Raw genomic sequence first — 22,844 nt, 5'->3', positions numbered from 1 at the left:
AACATTTTACTACACAATGTTTTATTAACAAATGTAAAAAAACAAAAAATCTTCCTGCTGTTCGTGTATCAGATTTTGGGGCGAAATGGATCCAACTGTGAAAAAAATAAAAAGAAAGAAAAGAAACTGAACGAGTAGAACAAGCGCTGCCATAAATAATCAGACAGGACAAACTGAAGTTTGCCTGTAAGCCGGCGTAGCCTGACACGTTCAGTTTGGTCCAAAGTAGTCCACCACGCCGTTGCCTTTACGACCGTCGAAGAAGAAGAAGTTGCGGTGAGGAGCGTCTCTCTGAGAGAGAGCCTGAAGACAAAGAGGGGAGAAAAATGTTATGTTATGTTATTTAAAGAGGAACTACAGTGGCTGCTTGCAAAAGTTCGGCCTCTCGTCGAATCTGCGAGAAATAAAACCTCCACGTGCTTCGTCGGCAGGATGAAATACTCTACTGCAGCTAACCAAGTTTCAATGCCGGGGTTTAACTTGACTAGAGCCTGTCACACTTCTGTCAGTTCATAAATGGACTTAATGTTTCTGTGTACAAGAGAAATCAGTCAGATTCACTGTGAGAGACAGTCTGGCTGTTGCAGCAGGTTTCATCATCATCATCATCCAGACAGCAGGTTGGCCTTGTGCCAATATAACGCAGCCTGATTCTGAACTGTCTGTCCTCTCCCCCCCCCGGCCTGTCTAACACACTCACCCTGAAATGAACTCGCCCATTTGTGTCGCCCTGCGCTCACCCCAGAAAGAAAAACAGGTTTCTAATCTTAACTGCGCCTATCTGAAATGTTTTTAAGTAAAAAAAAAAAAAACAGGCAACATGTTGACTGTTGGGTTTAACCACAAGAGTCGCTGGTAAGCAAAAATCACACTAAAGACTTAGAAAGCTCCCTGACTTCACTTATAAAAAATAAAATACAATATCAATTTAAATCCAGCTGATCTTCCCTTAAAGACTGTCGCTTTGAGCAGCCCTGCAACTCTTTCGGCTGTCCTTCCCTTCATGCCCCGGATTTGCTTTTTGCGTTTGATCTCCTCCCAGGCGTTGAGTTTGGGAATAGGACAAAGTCACAGAGAGTCAAATCTGGCAACTAGGGCATCTGACGAGTGGAGACTGACACAGTTCAGGAGCTTTAGCCTGAACGTCTCCATCGGGATGTGACAGCAGAGCTTCCTGATTCTGATCTGGATGTTATATTAGAAACATGCAGGCATCAAATCACTATAGCATCATTGACTATAACATTATTCCCATAATCCCTCCAAATTCTGGAGGAAGTATGAGAGTTTGACCATCTAATCTACACATTCTTTGGGAACTTCAGGAATGCTGAAAACTGGGCGACCCCTGGGACACCTGTGGGCTGTGGTGTACGAAGTTTGAGAGCTGATCCAAATTTGTTACGAGCTGTTGGGTCCCCGTATACTCAAAGTGAGAACTGAGAACATCTGGTGCACAGTCAAGCACATTTTCAGTGAGTTTTGGACTCCTTGAGCTGCCCTTTGTCCTCAGATCTGTTCATTATATTTATGGACAGGACCTTAAGGCGTAGCTCGAGTGATCAGTGTGTGTAGTACTCCTGCTTGTGTTGTGTTGATTAATTCTGAAGGTCACTGCCTGGATGAGTCTGCATCTCCACATCTGGCAACATGGTTCTCTGTCAAAAAACTCACTGTTCTGTCAGAGAGTGGGTAACAGAGCAAGGTGGACCGGGGTGATGTCAGCAGAGAAACATGAAAGTCGGGTCAGTTTCCAATATTCCATAAATTTTTTCCACATATGCAATTCTGGGGCAGGAGGACTAGATCCTATCCCAGCTGCCATAGGGCGAGAAGTGGGGTACACCCTGGACAGGTGGCCAGGCTGACCCAGGGCGAACACAGAGAGACAGACAACCATTCCCAGCTCTGGGCAATTTAGAATCACCTATGAACCTAACCTCACCAACTGCATGTCTTTGGACTGTGGATGGGAGCCAGAGCACCTCAGTGCTGCAGTTTGAGGTTCACGGTGAAGTCTGAGAGTTCACAGAACAAGACTTCCACAGAGGGATCTAAACATGGAGGCTGTGCTGCCCAAGGAGGAGGGGTTGAAGAGGAGATCAGCTGAATTTAAGTATTGTTGATTATCAGCAAACTGATTCATGTAGAAACAAAGAAAAGAGTGATTGCTCTGTAAGATATTTCGCTGCATAGATTTTGGCACAATTTCAAGGAGCTTTTGTTATTTTTAATAAACTGATTAGCCTGAGGGAATTAAAACAACAGAACAAGCTTGATTGTTACCCTGAGATTACAGCATGTAGGAAAGGTGTTGGTGTCACCGTTCAGTCGCTTTTCTTCCCACTAACAGCTTTCATTAGGCTCTTTTATGAATGGGGTCATTACGGCTTCAGCTTGAGAACAGTACAAATCATCTCTCCATTTAAACGGCTGCTGCCAGAGCGTCACACCGAGCTGCACTGTGGTCACAGCGAAAATCGCTTCTGCACCGAGCAGAGCCGCCGCCGCTTCTCTGGATCCAACCCAGCGACCAGCCGAGTGGCCACATGTCAGCTGACACACCAGACCTGCCGTCTTCATCACAAAGTCACCGACTGAATACCGTTAGACGCTTCAGAGGGGATGACATCAGCCCTTTCACAACGTTTCCTGAAGCTGCAAGATTCATACAATTCTGTGTGCAATTTGCACACTGCCCCAAAAATCTTCATGTTTACATCCTCACCTTAACAACTTCCTGTCCCAGAACTCCTCCCACGACTGCACACACTGGAGACATCTCAGAGAAGCAGTAGCTGAGGATAAACAGTGCAAGGAAACATTAACCACTAAATAGAAAGTGTAACGCTAAGGAAGTGACTAACTAAGTAACTAAAAAAAGAGCACAAGAGCCACAAAACAAAGAAAAAAAAAATGTTCCATAGTCTCATCTGCCAGCTGATTTATTTGTCTTGCTATGGCTGATGTGAACTAAATAAACGTCTTTTCACTCACACTAGAAGCATGTGTGTTTGGGTAAATCGGTTTGCCATCGCCCCCTCCCCCAGGTGATGTTATTTTGTCTCAAAACACTGGTGAGAAATTGATTAGAGAGACTTTGAGAAAAGCTAACATTAATGTGCTTCTTCCTGCCATCAGGGTGGATGTGAGGATGTAGTAGTGGATTAATGAGCTTGTGTTTATAAGCCAAAAACTGGCAACCCACCGTGTCGAAAATCAAAAGCAGTGAAGGTGAAATTACAGCCAGGAAACTCATCTGCAGACTGAGAGCAGCTAACAGTCGGCCTTTAATCAGAGCCAGCTGCTGAGTCTTCATCGGCCCTCGTGCCCGTGTGTGCCACGTTTTTTAAAGTTGAATTTTCCTGTTAGAACAGCTGATAACAGCCATGCAAGCCATCAACAAGCCCTGACATTAAAACCACATCTATACTGCTGTGTGTGTACATGTATGCTGTCTGGGATTGTCTGGGTTGGAGTCTGAAGACTCAGTAACGTGAACTTCTTATTGTGATTTCCAGCTCAGTAATTTTATCCTTGAACTACTAGACTAGCTTCTCATGAACACTGGGCCTTGGTGGCTTCTGAAAAGCATTTTTTATAGCAGACAAAAAGGATTTCACAGGTATTCTACATACAGCGAGCTCATTATTTGAAATTTTGATCATCTTTAATATGAACATCCGCCCATGTGGCAGTAAATATGTGACAGGAAATATGGAAAAGCAAACACCTTCAATGTTATTCAGAGATTTTATGTTGTGGTGGATCGCTGTTTATGCTGACATTAAACTGCAACTAGTGCCTCTAATTCTCTGATCTCTGCAGAGATCACACATTACTGTAAAGGAATAAAGGAATAAAGGCTGCATGCACAGTTATGGTCCTGTTTAGAGATTTAACTTTCCTTAAGGTCCTTAACTTTCCTTCCTCTGTCAGTGCGCCCCAGGGTGGCTGTGGCTACAATGTAGCTTACCATCACCAGTGTGTGAATGTGTGTGTGAATGGGTGGATGACTGGATATGTAAAGCGCTTTGGGGTCCTTAGGGACTAGAAAAGCGCTATATAAATACAGGCCATTTACCATTTTTACCATTTAAGGTCACAGAAGAGATGCATGGAGAGGCATTATGGCCGACAAGAGGGTCAAAGTGAGGAAGGTGGCTTCGACCTTCTAAAAAAAGTACATTCATCTTGATTATATAAAATAATGTCTATCAGGGGAAGTTTGGTGTGTTTGTGTTTGAAAGAGCAGATGATCTATTCTGAATCGACTTATTTAAAGTCACCTGATGAAGTCGTCATTCAGGAGGTCGCTGTTCAATGACAGGGACTCGAGGACGTCGTCACGGATTTGCCTCAAGAGTTGACTGTCTTCTGGAAAGGACTGCGGGTCGGGGTCACGGCCTTTGTCTGTACGAAACTTCAGCAGAACTGTGGAGAGCAGCAGACGGGAGGAAAGAAATGACAGTTGAGACGCAGGAAAGAAGTTTGAACCATTTAACTAAGGCAATATTTTCCACATAATCTATTGCACTATTGCCATTTATAATTACATCACGCTTTTAAGTGACTTCCACAGTGAATTATCATCTTATGGAAAGACAACATCTCCCCTGCTGCTCCCTTTGAACCAGGATAACATCAGTATGTGGTTGCACCATCAACCATTTCATCCGATTAGGCCCACGTTTCCCCCACATCAAATTAAGAGCGCGCAGTCACAGACTCCTGCGTGCAACACACATCCACCTGCACAGGATCACAGAGGAAGTATTAAGTCTGCCTCTCAGAGCGAGAAAGATGAAAAAAAAAACCCAAACCTTTCCTGTGTCGGCTTTAGGACCGATTGAGAAATTAAAAATCAAAAGAACAAACTATTTGGTCATGTGCAATATTTCAAACAACAACCGACTTCTCCAGCTGCACCACACAGATGCACACATCAACACCTCGCCCCCGTATTTCCTGTTCGTCCATTAACTCAAAACCACATGAGGAAGTCAAGTCCTCCCACGGCCATTTCCACCAGCGTGGCACACCGCACACACAGTACATGCTCACATGTAGCAGCGATGAATCATTCTCACACCTCGGCTCTGCCCTTTATCAGTGAAACTTTGTTAGTAGAAAGTTACAGGCTGGTACAAATGGCATCACGCTCGGGAAGGAAATCAAACTGAATTTCATAACACGATATAATAATGTGAACATGGATGGAACAAAGATACCATCTCTGAACATACACAGGCAGCGGTGATACCATCGCAGATTAGAGTGGAGGGGAAATGCTCGAGATGGTCCTTAATGCCAAATCCTGCACATTCAGATCAAAAACAATGGACAGAGTGAGAATCATGTTCATCTTGCAGAGGTAGGCAGGTGGATATTTATTAGCACAACTAAATCTTTCCTTTATTACATGTACACCTCAGATTTAAGACACGAAAAATGTGTGTTATCTCCATATTAGCACCTACAACTAAACCTGTTTGTGTCCACGGCACACCAAACACATTAAAACAACATATCGGTGGCATTATCTACGTAAAACAGCCTCGACATCATCCAGCAAGCTCTTCTTTTATTCATTGGTTTTTACTTTTGCAGAAAGTGAAAGTGAAAAATAACATTTCCACTCTGAAATTGACTAAAACAAATAAATGAGACTGTTTTAACAAACAAACCACAAACAGAGCACATCAGTTTAGTTCACATGAAACTCAAGAAATCTCTCCATCATCAGGACCTCTAACACAAAAACTGGTGAGGTTTGAACGTAACATCCATGTAGGTATTCTAATGCCCTCAGACAGTTTCTCAGCAGGGAAAGGCTGAAGTGCTCGCAGGGATGAGTTGCTGCCCTGAGTGGAGGACTTCACGAGTGAGGGGAGCGGGATACCGACAGGTGGATTTGGGCAGCGTCAGCAGTGATGAGGATGTTGTGGTGAAAACAGAGCTGAGTGTAAAAGCAAAGCTGCTGATTGGTCGGCAGTCTACGTTACTTTCCTGACCACGAGCTCTGGGTAGTGACCGAAGACAGGGACCACGGAAACGAGCTTTCTGATTGGTTCGGGCCTCTCCCTAACAGATAGGGTGATGAGGAGATCACATTAAAGAGAGCTAGCTGAGGTGGTTCTGGGGATGTCTCCTGGGCACCTAAGGTGTTCGAGGCATATCTTACTACACATGGAGGACACACTGGAGTGATTATCTGTCAAGTGTGGATGGACGGTGGTTTTCTAATGGTGCTAAATCAAACAGCACTCTGCAGGAGGAAAATTACTCGTATTTATTTATTTATCTTTTGCACCCACACCACTAATATATACTTTGCCTCCTGTGAAATCTCTTATAAGGGACATTTGGTTTCCACGTGCCTCTTTACCTTGATTGACGCATTGTTTTGCATTAGCTAACGATCCAACAGACAACATACTTGGGTGGAGCGCTACTGACATCCTTGCTTCAGCTGAAATCATAAGAAATGTAGAATTTATGACACATTTTCTGTTGTCTTTAGTTTGCTCATCACAAGAAAGCAATGCCTTTTCCCGTTATTAACCTCCCCGCTGTCAGTTGGGGCCTTTGATGTGTCACGCAGTCGACAGTTGTGCAAACCGACGAGTTCTTGATGACAGGAGCTTTTTAAAGGATTGCGTTAGAGTACTTTGTATGAGTCCATATAAAGTACTGATACCCTTTGTGCTGTTATGTTGTGCATTCATGATGCACCGCTGTCACAAAATTCCACGGCACAGTCTCTATTTGAGAACCACTGAGCTAACTTAATGAAACAGCTTACACTGGAGCTTGAATTCAAAATCGCATCCTTTGAAGTCTGAAATACTTTCTGCACAAAATACAAAATGCCTCACACACAAGTTTCAGCCATGTTGCAAAAACCTTGGCTGAATGGCCAATTTTATTTGAATTTACGCTTCTCCCAGTTCTTGGATGCATGGGGCTGATATTTAAATGATAATTTTAGGAAAGAAAAACAATTCAGAAATCTCTGTGAGGCTGATTTTAATAGTAATTAAAGCCTTAGTTTCAGATAAAAGTTTTTTTTTTTTTTAAAAAAAGGAGGAAACGCTTGTGTTCAAGTGTCATCTTATCTTCTGCTGGTCATTTTTTTCCCTCTGACTACATCTTAAATAAAAAGAGGAATTAAAGAGATCATAAAAGCAAAGACAAAGGCATACACCCTACACACGGTTCACATCTCTCGACTGTTCCTTCCTAGTGAGACAGGAAGCAGTTATAACAGAGGAAGAGCCACTTCCTCATTGGTGGTACCAAACAACCACCACAACTTCCAATTATAGCAACAGCAGACGAATAATAACACTGCCTCCCATCTCGCCTTCACAAAACAAAAAAACAACAACTAGGTGGTGTTTCCACTCAGAAATTAGCCTGAAACTCAGCAGACTGAAGACAGGGCGAGGCTGCAGCGGGTAGGTGGGTTTCAGATGGGGTGTTATTAGACTAAAGGCCATGACAGCTGGCAAAAACTAAAATTAACCAGACAAGACTGCCTCAATGCAAAATCCACCGGAACGAGATGAGAAACTGAGGAGCAGGTTGACCGTTTAGTAAGCAAATAAAGCAGACAGCCACTGTCACATGACTGCATGTGGCTGCTGTGAGTGGGTGTGAAACAGTCTTAAAGGGAATCTCTAATGCTCTTTTTCAGAACCTTATTTTTGGGCTCTAACAGAGTAGCTTTGCATGATTCACTGGTCAAAATAGTTATCTTATACCAGTCCTTAGTGCCGGCTTGGCCAACTCCAGGCCTCGAGGGCCGGTGTCCTGCAGGTCGTAGATCTCACCCTGGGTCTACACACCTGAATCAAATGATTAGTTCATTAACAGGCCTCTGGATAGCTGCAAGATATGATGAGAAGGTCATTTAGCCATTTAAATCAGCTGTGATGGACACATCGAAAACCTGCAGGACACCGGCTCTCGAGGCCTGGGTTTGGACACCACTGGCTTAGAGGATGCGTTGAGGAGCTGCACTGTCTGAAACGAGCCCCTTTAGCCCCTCCGTTTTTAAGTCAACTTTCTTCTGATTGGCTGCCAAACACAAGTGGGTGGAGCTTTTGCACTCACAGTCAGAACTGTGTGCCTGAGATGATCAAATTAGAGATTATGATCTTTGAAACAATAGATCATGAGCTCAAATCCCAGCCAGGCTATGCATCCAGTAAAGATCCCCAAGCTGAGATCCAGTGCTAAAGTCTACCTCAGAACATGAGCAAGATATACATAACTGAAGCAGCTCAGGTATCATCCAACTTAAAGTCTGCGTCAGGTTTTGAGGTACCAGGATATATCGATGTAGGGTGGGCTACTGGACAAAGGTATGCACGGATGAGGACTGATGATTTGACAATTACAAAGGCCAGAGCCCCCCAACCCCCGACAGTAACCTCAAACTCCAGAGGAGCTCTTTGCCTGGTTTGAGAACGCCCCTCCCCCTTCACCCACCTCACCACCCCCTCCCTAAAGGAACATAAGATAAGATAAGATAAGATAAGATAAGATAAGATAAGATAAGATAAGATAAGATAAGATAAGATAAGATAGAACTTTATTAATCCCTCGGGTGGGTTCCTCTGGGAAATTCGATTTCCAAAAAAGCACAGCACCGACAGAAGTTACAGAGTTACACACACACACATATATATAAATACAGAGACAATATAAATAAAATATATGAAGGGGATAAATAGAATAAATAGGAATAAAAATAAAAATACAAGTGAATTGCACATTTCAAGTATTGAGTCTATTGCACCGTTGACTATTTACAAAAGTATTGCACAAAAGGTATTGCACAGTGAGGTGAAGAGGCACTACAGCTTAGTTGTTCCCTCCTTTGTCCTCCTGTTTCCCCTCCCTCTCCCCTCCAGAGAGGAGTTAAACATGAGGTCAGAAGGAGACTGACCTCATGTCAATTCCATCAAAATGGAACTGATGTAATGAGAGGGGTTAACAATAGGTTTGTGCTTTGAGTAAAACTGTTCTACAGCTTGAATATGAAAGCATTATGTGTGTGTTCCACTTAAAAACGTCTTTGATTAAAACACACTTAGATGTTTAAACTCTGAAATCATTCCAGGTCAGTATTTAAAAGCTTATTAATAAAATACCAGTTTTATTAATTTTATTTAGTCTAGTCTATGAAAGCATTAGTCAACAATGTTAACTGACTATTGCAAAAAATAAAATGAATACAAATAAAATGCTGATAATAGAGGGTAACTGCAAACTCTGTAACTCTCAGCAGCTCCCTTATTCACAGGGGATCTCCACAGCAGGTAGCTCAGCATATTTGATTTGGCAGATTTTTACGCTCCATGCCCTTATCGACGCAGCCCCATGGGGAAATTCTACGAAACGTTTTGAACGTAGCGCATTGTGGTTAATATTTGTGATCAATTCAACCAGTGAAATTTCCCATAAACTGTGGTTTAGCGTATTTATGCACACAAGTGTTTTCTGAGTTAACACCTTTAATAGTTGTCTTTGTATTTCCTGTTCTGATATGCTTGTTGTCGTGCGGTGTAGGTGTCGGGCCGCTCTCTGTTCTACGCTCAGTGCACATGACTGGCCATGGACAGCTTGTGATGGAAACTAGCGTGCAGAGTGTGGGAATGGTGCAGGGCCAGGTGACAGGAGGGACAATAACAACTCTGTGGAGAAGGTCATCAGACACACATAAATAACCTGAAAAACAGGAAGGTAAATTTATCTCATGGATCAAAATTTGGGGCCACGGTTACGGAGCATTTAACAGAAACGATTCCAATATATCATTTGGAGCAGGATACCATCGCTGTGTTTTAAGAATACTCTTTATTTTCCAACAGTTACCGAATATATTTGACAAAATCTAAAGCTACTGTGTTTTATCTAGAAGACAATCTTGCTCAAATCCCACTGGCGTTTATATTTAGATGACATTTACCACGCTTTACGGACATGACCTTCCACGCATGTGCGGTGATATTTCATCAGCTAAACTGGAACAGTGATTTTTGCATGTTCATGGTATGTGTTTCAGTCTAGCTGCAGGACCCTACGCTTTTTCAGTTTCCATTTTCTATACTTATTTAAACCCTTCAGGATTCTTTATGTTATTTGCCCAAATCGATGCATGGGAAATCTTGCCTGCCACAGAAATGCAACAAATATTCAGCTCTTTTATGCAATTCACATGTACGTGCTAATGAAACAACATCACCTAAAGGTGAATTAAAATTAAATTAAATGTAAAAAACCTTTGCAACTTCTTCACAAAATCTTTAAAGGCTAAAGCTTTAGAGAAAAGTGTTCATACACATGAGAAATAATTATACAGAATTCAAATGGTCATTTTTAAAGACAAAGTTTAAAAGTAGTACATGCCAGAAACTGTTAAACAGACTTCGAAAAAATCGTTATAATTTTCTGTAACATGTTGATATTCTGATTATAATTTCACTTAATTCACAAACTGAAAAATGATCAGCTGTTACTACAACAGATTTTCTAAAAATGATGCTGGAAAGTTTATTTTTACATTTAAAAACTCAATCATCCCACATTTGGAAACAAAAAATGGCTTTATGTACCTTGGAGCAGGAAGTAGTCCACTGGTGTTCGCTTGAGACCGGCTTTGGCCTTCTCGCTTGTCCAGTCGACCGCCAGAGCCTCCTTCAGAGTGCAAAAACTGGCCGTCTGATTGGTTGGAGAAGATCAATATGGAGTGAATAGGTTTTGAACTGATTTGTTCGTTCCTTGTTTTTAGGACAAATATAAAGCAATTTATATGATGACAACCTCCTATTTAATAGAACGCTAATTTTAAACATTTAACATCGATAATGTTCTTTTTCTATGTTTTTTTCCAGTTTCAAGTTTAATTCCTCAAAAAACAAGTAATGAATGTGTCTGATACTGTTATTGCTAATGTGATATCATATAAGCCCTTTTTAAAAACATAAATTAGAAAGAGAATACAAAAGAAAGATCGATTTTAGTTTGAGCCTTTGAGAAAGAAAGAACTAAAAATGAGGGTAAGTGCTGTTATATTCAATATTCCTTCTCTTAACTAAAGGCAAGATTGCTAATACATCTCCTTGTTTAAGTTAAAAAACATCTTTGTTTATGTCAGTTCTTTCAGTCTACACAGTTAAGACGAATAAACCTGTGATACGGTGAAAGCTGATAATTGTGCACGTACTTTTTTCACCATGGTGGTCTCGTTGGGGTCGACTTTGGCTTTCTTTGCCTTCGGGCCGTCGTTGGACTCACCGCTGGGTTTTACTACTTTGGGTTTCTCCCTTTAAAGAAGAAACAAGAAGAAGAAAGTAAAAATGAAGGTTTCTTAATATGTCTGAGGCTATGTTACAATACACAAAACGACCAGCTTTATTCTCAACAACTGGGAATAGAACCTGCCCCCATCGCACTTACTCGACATAGTTGTGTGCCTGTCCCAGGTTGCAGAACATGTAACCGTAGTAACCGTAGACATCTCCACAGAACACTTTGATGTTGTGTTTGGAGCAGAGCTGGTCAACGCGTATCATCAGGTCTCTGGAGCAGCCTGTCAGACACACCTGAGGGACAAAAAATTCCCAAACAAACACAAAGTGTTAAAGGCTCGTTAGGGATTCAGATATTGAAATAATTTAATTCAATTCAGTTGTATTTATACAGCACCAAATCACAACAACAGTCGTGTCAAGGCGCTTTATATTGTAAGTTAATCATATGACCCCCTATGAGCAAGCACTTTGGTGACAGTAGGAAGGAAAAACTCCCTTTTAACAGGAAGAAACCTCCGGCAGAACCAGGCTCAGGGAGGGGCCATCTGCTGTGATTGGTTGGGAGAGAGAAGGAAGACAGGATAAAGACATGCTCTGCAAGAGAGCCATAATGAGATCAACATATGTACAATTAATCCCAGTGAGTAAAAAGGTTTACCTAAATGCTGTTTCAGACAGTTTTTTCTACCCTTGGCTCTGTGTGATGACACTGAGTGCAGATATCCCTAATAAGGTCATCTCGAGCATATTTAAACCATCTGTTTGTGAGGGGCAGCCAATCAGAATAGAGGTTGTTTAAAGGGGAAGGAGTTGGAACAGCTTGTTTCAGACAGAGGACGAACTGGAGGCTGCACCAGTATGAGATAAGGATTAGGATTATTATGATCTTTGAGTCATGCAAAGATACTTTAGTAAACACACTGCGGTGGAAATGAGCATGATAGGTCCCCTTTAATACAAATCCTACAGTTTGCAAACATGAGGTTGAAAGTGTAGACTCCTTTTCATGTGACCTTTTATTATTATTTTTTTTTTAAAATCCCGTTCTACTAATATCAAGTCTTTTCTCCCACTCAAAAAATTCTCGTTTTCCCAGTCTTATCTTGATCTCAAGCATCAGAACCTGAAGGCTAACGAGCAAATCTTTCCAGTTACAGATAACAAAGCAGTTTTTCTTCAGGGCAGACCGAGCAGTTTCGTAACGCTCTCAGACGGAGACACAAACAACTTTCAAGTCGTATGATCATGGTTACTGTTACATTTTATTGAAAACTTGACATTTACTCTAAAATCTCTACACTTTTTTTGCACTAGTTGAAACATACGACTTTAACTCCCACTCCACAGTCGTTGGGAGTTTTGTCTTTGCACTGTTAATTATTTTTATTCCGTCCTAGAAAACCTCCTCTGTGACGGTATACCTTTAAACAAACGTGAATATTTATGAGAGATTAAAGAAAACATTTTTGTTTTATTAAAATGAGACACACAGGCTGAGCAGAATAAAGGAAAATTCTTAAAGTTACTTTATATTCAGCATGAACTTCTACCCTCTTTTGCATCCTGTTTGGCTGTTTTTGTGTTTTGTGCACTTCTTTCCTTAACGGGTGCAACTTGCACACCATAAATTCAGACCTATGCCCCAGTAAGCTGCTCTGGAAAAAACATGACACCACGTCAGCTGCTTATTCCTTTCTACACCGGGCTTCAAAAGAAATACGCTGGATTTCCCATTGATATAAACATTCTATGAAAAACATCTATTAATCCCAGAATTAAAAGACTCTTTGTGTACAAGACTGTCACTATATTTAATGAATTTGTGTCAAATCTGACCTCCATACTATAAATACTTTCTGAGGTTCAGGCTCTTGAAGAACACAGGGGTGCGTGGAAATTTTTGTCATAAGTCATCTTATTTTCGTCCACACAACTTCATCTCTATGTCAGACATTAAATTACTGTAGTTATAGATAAAATCTTACAGTAATTAGATTGTGACACTTGGAGCAAGTTAAAGTTAATTAAGAAACTAAATTCTGACCCAACCGTATGCACTTCAAGGGCTTACAACTCTCGCAATTTTCATTGTGTGAAGGTAAAATTTAAATGATGAAGCTGTTATACAATAAATAAATAAAATAAAATCAGCTGATTCTGAAAACATTTCTCAGATTTACGGGTTTCGCGTGGAAAGACCCAACTGCTTAGAAACATTTGGTCCCAAAAGAAGTTATTTTACTTAAAAATCACCTGTAATCCCCCTTTAAAAAACAAAAAAAAGCAAAAAACACCTGAAACTTTCACTGCATGTTCATTCCTGGAACAACAGAGATGCTGAACAGCAGCTGGTGAGCTGCCAAAACACTCGAGACACACCTACTGCAGCAGTTTACCACCGAGTGAAACGAGATTAAAGTCATTAAAGTGACACAGTGTACTATATTAAAGCCAGGCTGACTGATGGTGTTTTTGATGTCTTTGTGTTGGTGTTGCTACGGGATCATCGCTGAACTGACCAATCACGTTGATGCGACACCACAGAGGCATCCTTAGGGAAAAAAATACTAAAGCAGGCACTTACCTGCACTTCATAGTAATCTAAAATAACCAGCACCACCTATAATACTGAATGAATATAAAACACTAGGGCTGGGCCATATTATACCGTTCACGGTAATACCGGTATAATGTTAGGCAACGATAGGAAAATGAAATATCGCGATAGAATATGAGTAAAACGCGCATGCGCAGTGCCTTTGTTTTCATACGCACATGGCCGATTGTTGAGTGAAACAGATGAACCAGAATTGGTTTGTAAAAATGGTGCAACTTCCGTGATGTGGAACTGGTTTGGTGTTTGTCCGTCAGATACACAACAAAGCACATTTTTTTGCAGAACATGCAAGCGGCCGTTCTAAGATGCTCTTAAATCTGGGAGTAATCTGGGTCCTAAACTCCGTATGCTTCAGGTCAAACAACACTGCAGCATCACTTAGAGTTAAAAACTGTCTAAATTCTTTCATCTTTAATAAAACGATCAGCATTGCTGCTTTACCAGGTGTAACTATAAAGTTTAACTTCCAGGCATCCATGAAAACAAAATGTATTACATTTAACGGAGTTAGAAGTTAGCAGGAAGCTAGCGGAAGTTAGCTCGCTAGTTTCGCTAGTTACCTAAGCATGATATTGCATGTTCTGACTAAGAGATTTCTGAAAAAATTCAAACGTACAGCTCTGCTATCACTTCCAACATAAATGAAGACAGGAAACTAAACAGCAGTGACGTTTGTAGGGTTACTGAAGTTTGGCTAGCTGGTATATAATGATGTGCTACGTGATCGCTAGCGACACAGCTATGTTAGCATAACATAAACAGTGAAGCTGGAGGACGAACACTAACACTTTTCCACTTATAAAAGTTAACGTGAAGGTTCTTCATGGTTAGAGACAAATGCAATCGCATGGCAGGATGCTGTAAACGGACCAAACTTCAGTCAGGAGAACAACTGAGATAATCCATCCACAATACGAGGTTAGTCATTAATATACTGCAACAACATGGGAATAGAGCAGCTGCAGAGAATTCAACATTAATGAATCAATGGTACAGAAGTGGAGGAAGCAAGAAGAATGAGTTTAATAAAGTTTGATTTATCTGACTGCTTTGTTTCGCTTAATGTGCCTTATAATCCCGTGCACCTTATGGTCCGAAAAATGCGTACTGCACACTGCAGTTTAATGTTGCAAAGCACCTCTTTTTAACTTCAGTGGATATTATACATGGTTATGCTCAGGATATGTCAGCCCATTTCTACTGGAAATGCCTTTTGGTTAAACTTTCAGCAAGGAATTTGCATTTGCACTGTTACATTTTTATAAAGCTTTAATGTACATAAAAACCAGCTTCTTGTTTAAGTGAAAATAAATGGAAGGTTGTCTTTTTGCGCTAGTAATGTTGTGGAGTTGTATTTTGTCTCGCATCAATTATATCGTCGGTTATGTCGTTATCGCAAATTTTCAAATATATATCATGATAAATATTTTTGGCCATATCGCCCTGCTCTATAAAACACTACATGTAACTCAAGCCCTGGTTGTTTGTTTGGCGTATTTTTTATTTATTTAGTCATTAATTTTTTTATGGTTAACTGGATTTTATGTTTTAGGCACCTCATTATTTGAGTCTCTTGCAGCAGAGGAAGTGTAGGTTGTGGTGGGTGAAAGGGTTAAACAAATGATTTCCACCCACAACACTTGAGTTGGTGTCCCTTGTGAAACCAGAAGCAAAAGCAGAATTATTATTTTAGACCCAGTGGAATCATCATAAAAAATATTTTCAGTTTTAGGTTTCGGTTTGGGTGGCTCAAAAAAACAAAAACACCACCTTTTTACAGTGTTAGTCATGTATTAAAATGTCTTTCTGTGTTTGAAGCACCAAAGCCAAACTTCCTGGAGCGATGATGATATGAAGTTGCTGAAGTTGTAGAAAAAACACCAACATCTCTGTGTGGCGAGAGACGCAGTGGGCTATGATATAACCAGAGTGGGCTCATGTATGACTGTAAACAACTGACCGGTGGGCAGGGTCTACCTTATCCAACTGACCCAGTCCAGAACACCCAAAACACCCTAAACCCACAGATAAGACGGCTGCCGACACCCCCTCATCGCACCGGGCAGGCCGGGGCTACAGGACCAGTGTTTTTAAAACACTCTCTGGAGATTTGAGGAGTCTCGAGATAAATAATTGTTATCATTTACACACCCACACTATGACAAGCTGTACAGTACAACACATTATCTGCAAGACGGCCGATAGCTGAAAACACAACACAGCAATTAAAACGAAACGTCCCCATTTCACCTCTAATAGAAAGAGCAACAACAGGCGCGAGCAGCTGCACAAACTGCTTTCATAATGGGAATCTTCGTATGAGTAACCTGGCATGTTAGTCTTCTAGACATTCGGCGTAGTGTTGTGTCAAAAAACGGAGGTGAAAATAAACTTTACTCTCTAAACGAACATAGTCAGAAAATATGCAAAAACTTCAGCTTCAAACTGCAAAAAATGGTTCACGAAAACAATTTCAATAAACCCGAGAAAAAAAGAGACAAAAGCGCCCCCTGGGGGTCGAGCCATAGACAAACAAAATCAAACACACACACGCTCTGGTGAGCCATTGTATGGAAACATAAAGCGTTTTTGAATACTTCCAGCATTAATTACTTTTCAGTGTTTAACTGAGGCATAATGATAGCAGTTATACATTTCACAGTATGCACTGTTGCACAGGTCAGAGTGCTTTTACAAAGTGAAACGCCCCACACTAGCCTGGATTTCCCTTTCAGGATAAATGGCAGATAAACTCTGAGGAGCTAAATAAGAGTTAAATCAAACACCAACGATAGCTGGTGGTTTCCAGGTCTCAGCAAATGCACGACCTCTTACTGCTCACAAACAAGCTGCATGCAGCCAAACCAGTGTCCAAAGAAGACGTTTATGTTTTTCATATTAGATAACCACGGGTATTTTAATGTGCACCTGTGTTTTCACTGTAACAGAGGACCTTTGTTCACATCCAAATACAGAAAATGTAGAAAAATGAAGTTACGAGCAGAGACGCATGCAGGACCAAACACATAGCTGTTAAAAGCGTCTTTGTGGAATAATAACAGGGAGGTAAAAATAAGAACTTCTGAGAACACGACTGGGTTTGTTCTGCCTCATAATTGGCCTTTGAGAAATGAAGCATGATTCGTCGGCATACAGATTAGGCAGTGAGTCTAAGCCAGTGTTTTACCTTTACATTAATCAAATACCATTTCACGTACATTTAAGTCCACTTAAATAAAAATAAAATAGTTACAGATTCTCCTTTGAGGCAAGGCTGAAATCTTTTTTGTAGAAATGTTTTATATATAAGAGCAGCATCAGAAATAACCACGAGAGGCTCGCTGTAGCCAGATGTTTCAGTTCGGCTGAACACTGAAGAGTTTGGGCCACTGGGAGAGGAAACACCTCTTGCACGCTTGAAAAACCTTGGATTACATTTCAAAGGTCGATGTTTGAGGAGGTTTTTTTAAACAAGAAACTCTGGTGAATTTTGGTGCCTGCCCCAAACCGAGCCGAGGGAAATGACCAGCATCTATCTTTTAACCATTTTGTTAATTGTGAGTTTTATTTACTCGTGCACAACGCTGCATTTTATTGATCAAACTGTCAGATATAACAGGAAAACCCTGTAAAATTAGCAGCACAGATTTATTGTCTTTAAAGGAAAAAAATGCAGATAATTATATTTTTTTAGCAATACATAAATAAAAAAAAGGGTAAAGGATACATTTCAGATTTATCAGCGTGTGTGTTAGTTATGACGTGCGATTTTTCCTTTTCTTTCCTACTTGAAACCAAAGAGTCTGAATTGTAAACACTGTCGGCAGCTCTCTGCAGGCACACAGATGGACACTGTGTGCTTTTCTATTGTATTCATCCCTCAGTAATTGGGCTTCTCAGATGAAAACTGCGACCACACTCCAACTGCTCCGCTTTAATCACCCTCCATCTTCCCGCTGAGCCACACACAGATACATCAGTGGAAGCAGATAAAAGCAGCAGAGACCCCCTTCTGTTTTCCACCTTTTTTTAATCATTTCTTTCTATTTTTTGTTTCACCTTCTCTTCTTTAAAAGTTTCGTCCTCCCTCCATCTGTCCTACTAACATCCTTCTCAACCTGTCCTCACTCTTTTTTGTCTTACTGCTCCCACCCTCGTCTTCCTCCTGTACTACTTTCCCTCCTCCTGACACTCATTTAGCACCCCCGGAGGGAGGAAGACTGCCGACGATTCTGGCTCAACGGGAGGGGAAAAAATCTGTTATTCTTCTGATAGTGTTCAAATGAATTCTCGCCGTCAGCTGACAAAACTTAGATCGCGCCTAAGCAATGAAACCGAATGTAAAATGCAATAATTCATTTGTTTTTCCTGACAACAACACAAAAATACTGTCACGGTATTTAGCACCAGCTACTCACTACATCATATTTTACACGATGAACTCAAAGAGGGAAGTAAATTTCTATTACAAGGAAAACAGAAATGTAATATCTTAATCCTGAGCTCCTACACTATGAAAAAGGTAATTATTATTACTCCTTTGTTAAAAGTATCTCCTGATCCTGGTGATGCAGTCAGAAAATTCAACTAGGTCTTGATCTGGAACCAGTTTTCATGATCTCCTGGTAATGGCGTGCGCGCCAGAGCCCACCTAGCGTAGGGTGAAAGGCACCCAGGACAAGTAGCAATCAGGAAGACAACCAGGAAGCAGGACGACCCGGAGAAACTCACACAGGCAAAGGAAGAACATGCAAACTCCACACAGAAGTGCCCGAGCCAGCCAGCTGCCGGATTCAAACCCACAACCTCCATGCTGCACCGCTGCGTCACCGCTCCGACACTCTAAATGAAAACACTGAACTGAAATAAAATAAAGACTCCAAGAAATCAAAAGCTAATAAAAAGAAAACAACTGTAAGAACTCCTCCTTTAACTGAAATAAATATGCGTGACAATATTTAGGGCTCCATTCCAAACGGCATTAAACCATCACAGGTGACTCAGACTAAATAAACAGGAATGAGACGCACCACCTGATCTTATGTTATGTATCATGCAATAACGTGTCCTGTGCTGCTTTTTGATTAGAAAGTTTGATTTTCAAATCAGCAAAGAGACCGACTGACCGACTCGCTGACCCGGACATCCTTCTGCCGGCTCACTGAGTGAACGACGCTGTTAAAAAATCCATTCGCTTAGTTTAGTCTTTTTATTCCTTGTTTGCCCTTTTCCCTAGAGCTTCAGGGCTTCCCCTGTTACCCCCGTGTTTAATGTTGCAACAGTTTGAAGTGTGGGTAATTCCCTCAGGCAAAGTCTACACAAACAAGGAAAGTCTGCTCACCGTGGTTTGACAGGTGGGTACTTTAAGTCAGTGTGGTCTTAGTGAAAGGTGGGTTAGGGTTGGGGGGGTTAATGTGGCCCTTCTTCCTTCCAGCCTCTTGGGTTTTAAGTTGTTCAGTTTCAGGTTTAATCTCCTCACATACACAGCAGCATGGCTGTGTTTATAATCTGCATATAATTATATATTAATTATATCAGTGCAGCATCTAATTCTAAACGTCACTATTTTCACTGGCTGGACAATGAAGCTCATGTCATTACCACACCTTGCAGACATTATCTCACCGCAGGTGTTTCAGTGCACCACATGGTCTGATAGCGCCACCTAGTGGTCAACCTGTGAGGTGCAGTCAGTCAACACACTGCTGAAAAATGTAACAGGACATTTTTTAATCAGAGTTCTTCTTCTGGGATATCGATCTGGTCGGTTAAGCAGCAGGGCGGGTTTTTAATCAGTTTCAGCTGTTTCGGGGTCACTGAAATTAACAGCAGGTGCACTGGAGGGGCAACAATGAGACGATCCTCAAAACAGGAATGGTTTTACAGGTGGAGAAATTTTCTCCCTCCTCATCTTTTCTGACTGTTTTGCATTTGGTTAGGGTCAGTGTGAAGACTGGTAGCATGAGGCGATACTGGACGCCTATAGAGGTTGCACAGGTAGGCCACCTCCTCCAGGATTACTTATTGTTACTGCTGTGTTATTGCTGTGTCTCCCAGCACAGTCTCAAGAACATGGAGGACATTCTGGGAGACAAACAGTTATTCCGAGAGAGCTGCACAGGACCGTAGAAAGCCCGTAACCAAGAAGCAGGATCGGTATCTGTTCCTTTAGGTGAGGAGGAAGAGGATGAGCGCTGTCAGAGCTATAAAGTGACCTCCAATGGGCCACTGGTGTGAATTCTGACCAAACAGACAAAAACAGACTTCAAGAGGCTGGCCTGACAACCAGGTGTCATTTTTAACTGGAATTTACTTTAAAACAGCAGCTCTGAGGTAAGCATATCTCATTGGTTTAAATTTCTGTTGCCTCACCTCCTTATCTTGCACCTCTGGTGACGAGAGGAGAGTCAGCGAAGAAAGGAGTCAGCATGTTAAACTCACCGCATCGAACTGGAGGAAGAAGTCGTCTGGTTTGTCTTCGATTCTGTCTGGGTCAGCGTGCACTTTCACCATTGGGTTGAGGTTCTGCGCTCGCTCCAGAGAGGCCTTGGCACGATTCTGACCCTGAGCCGTGACTGGAACCAAGAACTGAGCTCGGCATGACTCCTCCGACACCTGGAAGACACCCCGACAGGGAGCGCACAGCTGGATGAGGCTCTTACTGCAACTGTTACTGCTGTTGTGCTCACATAACAGATCTCCTTTTAGACTAAATACACACAGACAGGTGTTAATTTATATTTATGATCATAAATTATCTATCATATTTTTACTCCACTTTTCCCTCATGTAGTGTCAGAGAACAAGGAACAAGAAGACAGAAGTGTGCAACTTTTATTATAAAATCATCACAGAACAGCTAAATTACAATGTTCAGTTTTACTTTCCCACAAAATGTGAATTCCCGCTGACAGATTGCACATTTGGTGTTTGATGTAATTTGATACAAACACGCTTAATAATACGAGCCTGTCGTCAGATTATCAGAGGAACATTTTTTTATATGAATTTTGATGTTTTTGAAAGAAACAACAACAAAAACTGCTTAAACAAACCCTGATCAGTCTTGTCTTATTGGCCTGGAACTGGAAAAATGCACAGAGTGGGGTTGAGGTTGGAGGGTATCAGACAAATACTGAACAGAAGATATCTTCTATGGCAAGATGTGGAAATGTTCAAAGTGAATATTAGTTATTTACATCCTTTCTGTCAAAAACTAATTCAGTTTCTCTGGATGCAACATTTCAGTAGGAGAAACAAGTACCAAAACAACTGTTCTTTTTCTATCTGGGGATTACCTGTACAAAAAAAGGTTTGCATTTTGACGCACTGTATTTCATCTTTTGTTGTACTTAAAACATTTTTCATTTGTTGTTATTTTAATACTTAAATGCACTTTTTATCAATAGCTTTGAAAAGATCCATCTACTGGAACCACCTAGTGTGCATTTTTAGTACTGCAAATCTAAAGGTCTCACATACTATTCCACTGTTTTATTGGATTTGAGTAAATGTGTTTTGTTTGAAAAATGTGTAAAAGAATTCCTGCTGCTCTTGATGTGACATCTCTAATCAGGGATAACGATGAAGAGTGCTTACCTGTTCATGGTCCAGCAAGGTGAGTCCTTTAACGCCAGCTAAGATTAAGTTCTTGGCCACTTCAGCCCCGAGACCACCCAAACCTGCCAGGAGCACTCGAGACCCTCGCAACCTGGAATACAGACAGAATTTAAAAACCAGTTTAAGTACTGCTTACTGTGTGGTTTCAGAAGTAATTGTGTGCTGATTGGAAGAAAATCAATATGAAATGTTCTGTAAACATTTTGACTACATTAAAGAGATTCTTAAAAAAACATTCAGACAGAATAAAACGAGCAGCTGTTACAAATAACGCATATTGAGCCGTTTGAGAGTGAAACTAAAGCTTGATTTTGTGAGATTCAGCAGCCTTTTTGAAGCTTTAATATCACGTGAGCATTAACTGAAATATATCCTTAAACAGTTAATTCACATGTAATAATTCCAGTTTGAACAAGAAGTCTGTGCCGATATTATTTACATCATCTGTTTGAATGAAGCAATCACAGAAATTACCTACTCAGCTAATTATCAATATTTTCAAGTAAGATCGCATAACACATTTATTATTCATTAGTAAATTATATAATTTAATCGTGGCTTTTTGTAAAAGATAGATTTCTTTAACGATGTACTCGAGTAAGTACAGCAAGTCAAAGCTCCGGCTGCACCGATTAGCCTCCCGAGCTAACTGACCTCTTCTGGGCATCCAGTCCCCACAGTCGGATCTGGCGGTCGTACTGTGCCGCTTCCTCCTCACTAATAACCGGGTCCTCCTTCTCGATCATATCGATCACTTCAATTCGTTCCAATGAAGGTAAATCCGGGGTAAATTAATATTTTGTGCAGCTACAGATGGAGCTGTTTCAAATGCCGCGACGGTCCCGCTGAACAGGCGCTAGCTGATGACGTCGACAGAACAAAACAATAGATGACTTTTTTTTTAACGAAGTCCTTTTCTAACGAACTTTTTTTTGAGGATATGTATTTTTTCTTATTCGTAGTTTCACATGTTGTAAATAGAATGCTATATTTATATTAATTTCACTTAATAATAATAATAAAAATATATGTCGCTTTAACTTTTAATGAGTTCAGTATTAGAAATATAGATATAGAAACATATACATATATCGCCGTGCTGCGATTTAGCGTATGCATTGGTCACTGAGCCCTTAAATTTTAAACTTGAAAGCGTACGTAATTAAGTAAGTTTCAGCTTTGTCACGTAACTGTGCAGGAGATTGGGGCAAATTTTCCCTGGGTATTGCCTTAAAATCAGACTGCCCGCAGAGTGTCGAGAATTTAAGAACATATTGAACCTT

General features: G+C 40.9%; 1 protein-coding gene across 1 annotated transcript; it reads right to left on the bottom strand.

The window, feature by feature from the left end:
* sae1 (SUMO1 activating enzyme subunit 1) lies at nucleotides 1-22,444 on the bottom strand. The gene is made up of 9 exons (XM_004569628.4): nucleotides 22,216-22,444; nucleotides 21,541-21,652; nucleotides 20,383-20,556; nucleotides 11,470-11,615; nucleotides 11,237-11,336; nucleotides 10,626-10,731; nucleotides 4,290-4,434; nucleotides 2,729-2,798; nucleotides 1-303 (listed from the first exon to the last, which is right to left on the bottom strand). The coding sequence occupies exons 1-9, from the start codon at nucleotides 22,305-22,307 to the stop codon at nucleotides 211-213; spliced, it is 1,038 nt and encodes a 345-aa protein (XP_004569685.1). The 5' UTR covers nucleotides 22,308-22,444; the 3' UTR covers nucleotides 1-210.
* Nucleotides 22,445-22,844: the final 400 nt, after the last annotated feature.

The sequence above is a fragment of the Maylandia zebra genome, linkage group LG14 (genome assembly GCF_041146795.1).
Source record: "Maylandia zebra isolate NMK-2024a linkage group LG14, Mzebra_GT3a, whole genome shotgun sequence".
In the NCBI taxonomy this organism is placed as follows: domain Eukaryota; kingdom Metazoa; phylum Chordata; class Actinopteri; order Cichliformes; family Cichlidae; genus Maylandia; species Maylandia zebra.
The sequence above is the reverse complement of the archived record's forward strand: the minus strand, read 5'-3'. Positions and strand labels throughout refer to the sequence as shown.

Coding starts and splice junctions, on each gene's coding strand:
- sae1 (XM_004569628.4), bottom strand. CDS start 22,307: ATGATCGAGAAGGAGGACCCGGTTATTAGTGAGGAGGAAGCGGCACAG. Junction 21,653..22,215: donor GGACTGGATGCCCAGAAGAG/GTCAGTTAGCTC, acceptor TCTGTATTCCAG/GTTGCGAGGGTCTCGAGTGC. Junction 304..2,728: donor TGGGACAGGAAGTTGTTAAG/GTGAGGATGTAA, acceptor CTTTGTCTTCAG/GCTCTCTCTCAGAGAGACGC.